Source organism: Palaemon carinicauda, chromosome 4, assembly GCF_036898095.1.
Source record: "Palaemon carinicauda isolate YSFRI2023 chromosome 4, ASM3689809v2, whole genome shotgun sequence".
Taxonomy (NCBI): domain Eukaryota; kingdom Metazoa; phylum Arthropoda; class Malacostraca; order Decapoda; family Palaemonidae; genus Palaemon; species Palaemon carinicauda.
Window position 1 is genome coordinate 35,176,352 of NC_090728.1, and position 7,500 is coordinate 35,183,851.

Genomic DNA, 7,500 nt, shown 5'->3' on the forward strand with positions numbered 1-7,500 from the left:
CATTGATAAGTTTTTAACACCTGGCCTTTTTATGTTTTGACACTAACACACATGACTACGGCTACCTGGTAGCTAGTTCATGATGATGGCTCACAAGGAAGTTGGAAAATGGTTTAGGGCTAGCAACTTTATCTTATGACTGAGGATATGATATTATTATTATTATTATTATTATTATTAGCTAAACTACAACACTAGTTGGAAAAGCCTGATAATATAAGCCCAAGTGCTCCAACAGGAAAAAATAGCTCAGTGAGGAAAGGAAACAAGGAAATAAAGAAACTGCAAGAGAATTAGTAACAATTAAGATAAAATATTTTAAGATCATTATCAAATTTAGATTAGATCTATCATATATAAACTATAAAAACTTCATAAAATAAGTGGAAGAGAAACAAGATAGAAATAGTGTACCCGAACGTACCCTTAAGCTAGAGAACCCTAAACCTAAACAGTGGAAGACAATGGTACACAGGTTAGGGCACTACCTAAGACTACAGAACAATAGTTTGATTTTACAGTGTCCTTCGCCTAGAAGAGCTGCTTACCATAGCTAAAGAGTCTCTTCTTGTCAATTATTACATTTCAGATTATAGTGCTGTTATTAATTAAATATTTTGGCAATCATTCCTACATGTATATTATACATCCTATGCAAGTGAACGCATACAGGCCTAATTAGCAAAAAATTATTCTTAGTGCTGTGATATTTCCTTTTCATTTCTAGGCCTATAACGAGTATATTGATATATACATTCAAATATGAACGCTATACGACCCTGATTTCTTTGTCAATTGAAGGATAAGAACTTGCTTCGAACCTAGGTACAAAATACATAATATATGGGATTCATGTGTGGGAGAATCTAGTTTAAAGACTTCATTAAAACGGTTCTCATTTTAGCTGTACGATTACCTCGGCTTCGACGCTTTCCCAATCTGTATGCGGTGATCAATGGACCCCTAATGCGCAACAGGTACTTAACATCACTAATGACCTCATTATTAACCCAACACACACATTCTCTCTCTCTCTCTCTCTCTCTCTCTCTCTCTCTCTCTCTCTCTTACGCTGTCCTCTGTTTTTTTATATTCAGTTTACAAATTCATGAGAATTTTCTCCTTTTAGAAAGTAGGATGCAATACATTTTCTCACTGTCTTCTTGGATGTATAGAATATTTAGAGATGTAATTCTGATTTGAAAAACTTCAGTGATTTGTTCAAAAGCTGAAAGATTCATATAACAGGAGCGTTTTAAGTAACATTTATAAATTGACTCTTTTTCTCCTATTCTTACATTCATTAAATTCGATAATGAAAAGATTTTGTACATCGAAGACTCCTTTACAAGATGCAGTTGATGTTAAGCTTTATATATCGACACATGACTTTATAAAAACAAAAATCAGATCTCTTTGTATTACGGTATTTCAAAATGTGTGGCTACAAGTATATTACATACCACAACAATTTTTCTGTTATCAAGTCACCCTGGGAATTTTCAAACGTCCATACAGTCCGTTATTGTGCATTATTGCATTATAGCTTTTTTTTCTTAAGGTAAAGAGTACAGTCACTCATATAAGTTGGTGACTATTCTAGTGTTTGAGAGAGATTTCCATTTCGCCCCTTTCTGGACGACAGGTGTCGGAGAGTGCGAAATCGGTCAAATATTCAGCTACATTTTACGCTCACAGACACCTGTCGTCCAGAAAGGAGTGAAATGGAAATCGCTCACAAACACCCAGACATCCACCAGCTTATATGAGTGATTGTACTACTTACAACTAGGTTTATTTTCACCTCGTGCCTAGGAGCGCTTAAGTAGAACACTTAAGAAAGGACTTCAAAGTTTAATTTGATGGAATACAACATGATTCTCTTCAGTATATATGAGTATCACATAACTTGAATAAGTAAAATCTATATGAGATTTATTATAGCATTAATTTAAAAAAAAAAATTATTCGATGACGTATATACAATGTCACACTATCAATAGTGACAGATGGCTTCAAAATGTTGGAACCCAGATATATGTTTACTTTGGGCTCCAGAGCCCTTAAATATGCGGCCCCAGGACTATATAATAAGCCCCCACGAAACATTCGAATGATTGAAGACATTAAGGCTTTCAAGAGGAAACTGAAGACTTTTTTATTTCATGAGTCTTTTGACAGTGACGATTTAACAGTAAATGAACAATTCGCGATATTAAACGATGAATACCCTGTACGAACAAGGTAAAACGACAGTGGAGGTTCAGTAGAAAGTGGGGTTCCCCTGCTGTATGGGACCGGAAAAGCACCCATCAAAGTGAGTAAAGTAAGTAATGCGTAACTCGGGCGGCCATGTTTCAGCTATTTTCCTAATTCTTTACAAATCTGACTATCCTTAAAATCAGTTTAGATAGCCTGCTTACTTTTTTGGTATAAATGATGAGAATCACTGTAGAAACCAAAATTAACTCCGAGAACACGTCTTACTGAGCTCAGGATGAGGGTTTCGTGGAACCTATAGATCTACCTGCTGATTCATCAGCACCAATTGCCTGGCCCTCCATGGTCCTAGCCTGCGTGGAGAGGGGCCTTGAGTGTTGATCATAAGTATATATGGCCAGTCTCCAGGGCATTGTCCTACTAGTCAGGGTATTACCACTGTCCTTTGCCTCTTCGAGTTCCAGTCTCCTCCAAGAATTAGGTTTTGATCAGTTGCGTAGAAGGTGTAAGAGATCATTTCTTAATTTTTTTTTTTTTTTATTCCTATTCATTTTGACGTACCGGAAGAAGAATACACATTCACAAAATAAATAACTGAATAAGAACTCTACATTTATTATCAATTATTACCTCCGCTAACGAAGTTGAGAGGAGGTTATGTGTTTGTCCGTCTGTCTGTTTGTATGTTTGTCTGTTTGTGAAGAACTTCCTGGACACAATTTTACTCATAGAGTAATAAAACTTTTAGTGATTAATTGTTATGTTAAGACGTGAAAGTGATTCAATTCTAAAAGTTTTAGGCCAAAAGTCAAGGTCAATGAAAAGGTTGGCCGTATTAACCCTATCCTTAACCCCAAGTTCGCACATGGTTATCACAGACTCCAAATACGCCTACGGTCTAAATGGATTCTTGGAAAGGCAAGCTGGTTTCGAGAAATTAGCTGTCTTTGCAGAGGTCTGCACTCCCAGAGTGCTTTCCTAGTTCGACCCTGTGTCATAGCTCCCTATTCCAAATTTTCTTTTTCAAATACGTATTGGCTAGTATTGCAGTGACCCTCAAACTACCCCAATATAGATTCTTTGTACAATTGAAGGAAATTTTTCAATGTTTTCATGAAATTTAGGTACTTGTCCTTTTTAAATGTAGGCCCTTGAATTATAGTAATATCAATTTTGAAATTAAATCAAATTTATCGACTAAATTTGTTCCTGTTAAATCATTCACATTAAGGGCAGTTATAGTCAAGAACTTCAAAAAAATTAGAATGAAAATGTTTTTCCATTATTACCCAAATTTCTTAACTAGTCTTACATATTTTAATGGTGATTGCCTTCCCTCTCAGAGGACATCACACCATCTGTTAAGTCACCTCTTCCAACACTTATTTTGAGGAAATAGTGCTTGTTTTCCTTATTTTTTTCTAAATTGGCTCATCTAAAGAAAAAAATAAATCAATGAGTTTTGCTTAAACATGCAAAAGCACAGCAACTCACACTAAAGCTTTTCATTTGATCAAAGAACTTCTCTTCAAAGAATTTTAAAGATAAATCATGGATTCTTTAGATAAATTAATTGTTTTCCATACTTTTTCTAGATTGGATCATCTAAAGAAAAAAATAAGTCAATGAGCTTTGCTTAAACATGCAAAAGCACAGCAACTTGCACTATAGCTCTTCATTTAATCAAAGAACTTCTCTTTAACGAATTTTAAAGATAAATCATGGATTCTTTAGATAAATTAATTGTTTTCCATACTTTTTCTAAAGTGGCTCATCCAAAGAAAAAAAATAAGTCAATGGGCTCTGCTTAAACATGCAAAAGCACATCAACTTGGACTAAAGCTCTTCATTTGATCAAAGAACTTCTCCTCAAAGAATTTTAAAGATAAATCATGGATTCTTTAGATAAATTCATTTTTATTTTCCAGTTCAACCCGTCTTGTGGATTCCAAACCAGCTTGTTGGCGTCGCAAGAGGAATGGACGTTACTCTCGAGTGTCACACTGAAGCTTTCCCTCGATCAATCAATTACTGGACTGACGAAAAAGGTCAAATGATCCTTTCCAGTAAGTATACCACACTAACCTGTTATATTAGAATTTTCTTTTCCTCTTTGGCACATATTACCTGGAAGCGTCTATGATGAATGGGTAAAATAATAAACGAAATTCAAACAACAGATAAGGAATACAATGTCATATAGATTAAGAAAGGTATGTTATAGGCATTAAACTTGCAAACGTTACTAATATTTTGTTTTATATTTAAAAAAGTTAAATAAAGAACTGTTATACTTTCACTCATGGACCAGGGGCACTAGCATTTCAGTAAAGTTAATGGATGGTAGCGAAACAAGACGTCCTTCAAATTCAGACTAAATCTTATTAGGTAAGGTAGAAAAGAAAGTTGCAACTTTGAGTTTTTTTCATATTTGATATCCAACTACGGTAGTCTTGAAAATCCTGAATTACTACTTAGGCTATTGATACTTTTCTACCGGCAAAGGAATCCTCACAAGGAGAAATGTTTCATTACTTTTGATTTCAAAATTGTAAGTTGTTCATAAAGAGTTTATCATCTCGGATCCAAAATGATCCCCACAGGTTATAGAATGTATACCTGAATATTTGTTTAGGAAAAATTACATGAACAAATTTAGTTGGTAAGGAATGTGTATCAAAATACGAAAGGACAACTGGTGAGTTTCTCTTCTTTATTTTCAATATCTTGCAAGTACCAACCTTCTGTATAATAGGAAGTATCTTTTAAGCCTCCTCATTTGCCCAAGTATGAAATGTACGCTGTTCCACAATATATTTTAGGAGGTATCTTGTATTCATATTTCAATTCTAAGTTAACGGAATATAATTGTTGGATTTTCAGAGCATAATTTGAAGATGGTTATATCCCAAAATGTCCTCATATAATTTTTTGTTTGTAATATATAAAAATTTTAGGATTGATATATCATTTGTTATGGAAAGTCCATCTAACATGAACCCTGAGTGATGATAAGCAAATACGAAGCGTTGACAAAGATTTCTAAAACCGGTTATTTTCCTTCCAAGGGAATATCTGATGGCTTTCCCTTACCTGTGTTTTCTACTATTCTGCCATCATAACATAATCAAATTAGCCTGTACCCAGATTAAACATTTTATATACACCACAGATCAACTTTGCAACATCTGATACAAATTTAAAGTTTAAGAACTATACTATTATAGAATAATACATTGGTCAGATGTAAAATACATTTTATCTCTCTAAAGAGTTGCTTGCTACTACATGCAATGTAACCCCGTGCATGATTCTTCATATGGTAAGTATTTAGGAATTGTATCTGACCATATACCTCTGTTTGCGATCACTCTAAAGCCTGTGCTTGATGTCATTGAAAGTTAAGAATTCATATTAGCAGACACATTGTCATCTCTACGTAATACAATAGCACGCACACCATAAATCTACTGTAGATATAAAAAAAAATCATCTTAATAGTTTTTAATTGACTAATTAGATGAAATCGGTCTTTAATTCATGGAGATCGAGTACTGAATCATCTAACAGATACAATAACTGGCTGGTCTAATAGTATCACGAATGTTTCCATCTCAGTCTGATTAGGTTTTTTCCTTAGGTAAATTTTCAGCAAAATATGGCATGATGTTTTAGGTAATTTTTTGGCATTTGATATCCCATGCAATTAACAAGAACGGTATTATTCTTACCAAGGCACTTAAATAACAAAACCTCATGCACATGATGCAACAAATCAGAATGATGTTGATAATAGTAAAACACGTTTAACTAAGAGGAAAACCTTTATGGCCTTTTAAGATTCCTAAACAACCATAGGAAGCGGTCGGAAAAGATTTATTTCACTGATATCAGAATATGTAGTCATTACTGACTACCACAGCAAGTTCCTTGTCATTCTGAATGTTTGAGGTACATGCAAAAGTGGTGATATAAATGCAGCTATCAGACAGATATTTTTAGAGTAAGGTAGTCCCCATAATGATGAGAGTAACAATGGTCCCCACCTCTTACTTTCAATATTAGGAAATTCCTGAAATATTGTTTTTCTCGGCTCATATCATCTCCCTACTACAAGCTGTTTAATCTCTTTGTGGAAAGGAGCTTAATTTTTAAGAACTTTGAGAATGTTTTAAAATTGAAGCAAAGATGTCTATGTTTTGTTATGTTATGTTAATGTTCTTACACCATGATAATCAGAAGTGTTTCGTCTAATACAAGAAAACTTTTCCTGTAGGGTATGAATGTGACTAACATAACTAAAGCCCAAAGTTATAATTAGGTTGAACACAAACAAGTGAAAAATGAACTACAGAAAAGGAAAAGTTATCTAATATTTGAGATCTGCGTTCACATGTAAAACCAACATTTCGGGAAATTGGACAAAACGTAGGTAATTAATCATTCTTACCTTAATCCTATTTCCTGAAAATACTTTTGAGCGAAGTACTGAGATAAAATATAACCCGGAATATAGATAAGACCACATTAATTTTCAGATCACTTTGATTTTTATATCCATATGTTACCAATGGCCAATATTGGTCATGATTTGGGTGTAGAAGAAGTGAGTGCCATTCTGGTTCTCAATCTCCTTATAGTAATGTTGGTATTCCAGTTGCCAGTCATGAATACAAATCTGAAACTAGTTGAGTGGTAATAAGATAACGTATATATTCATAGATTTTATTGATTATTTAGCATATAATAAAATACATAAATCTTCCTATCACTGATATAATCATTACACGTTCATTCGTTGTTAAAACTGAAACACCAGATCATAAGATGTATAAAAGTATAGTTGCACAGTCGTATATACAATAATATGTTTTTACTTTATTTTCAAAACAAATAGTATATAAGATAATGTAACGCGTAGTCTTTTCTCGTTGGAACTGTTACAATACATCAATGACTGAATAGTTCTTTCACAAAATTGGAAACCTGAAAACTGGTGTTTGATTCACCAGCTTTCGGTTATAATACAGTACCATGTTTTACTTTGATATTAATCATTAAGCAATGTTTATTGTTCCTCTCCCATTATAGTACAACATACTGCCGTCAAACATTACATACAATGATTAAAAAAGGGATTGTATTTAGTCAACAATTCTGCTCAATACATTTACGTATGTACTGCTTAGGAAGGAAACGTACGTCAGTCTACACTTGAACCAATTTAGCAATAGTGACAGCATGTGGTAGTAGTAATAATAGTATTGAATTATAACCTAT

General features: G+C 33.6%; 1 protein-coding gene across 4 annotated transcripts in view; it reads left to right on the forward strand.

The window, feature by feature from the left end:
• Positions 1 to 7,500, forward strand: part of LOC137639893 (lachesin-like) — a 226,947-nt gene that overhangs the window by 208,083 nt on the left and 11,364 nt on the right. For all 4 annotated transcript variants that reach the window (XM_068372159.1, XM_068372162.1, XM_068372160.1 and 1 more), the window contains exon 6: positions 4,149 to 4,286. In XM_068372159.1, coding sequence (XP_068228260.1) covers positions 4,149 to 4,286 — 138 coding nt within the window. The remainder of the gene's footprint in view (positions 1 to 4,148; positions 4,287 to 7,500) is intronic.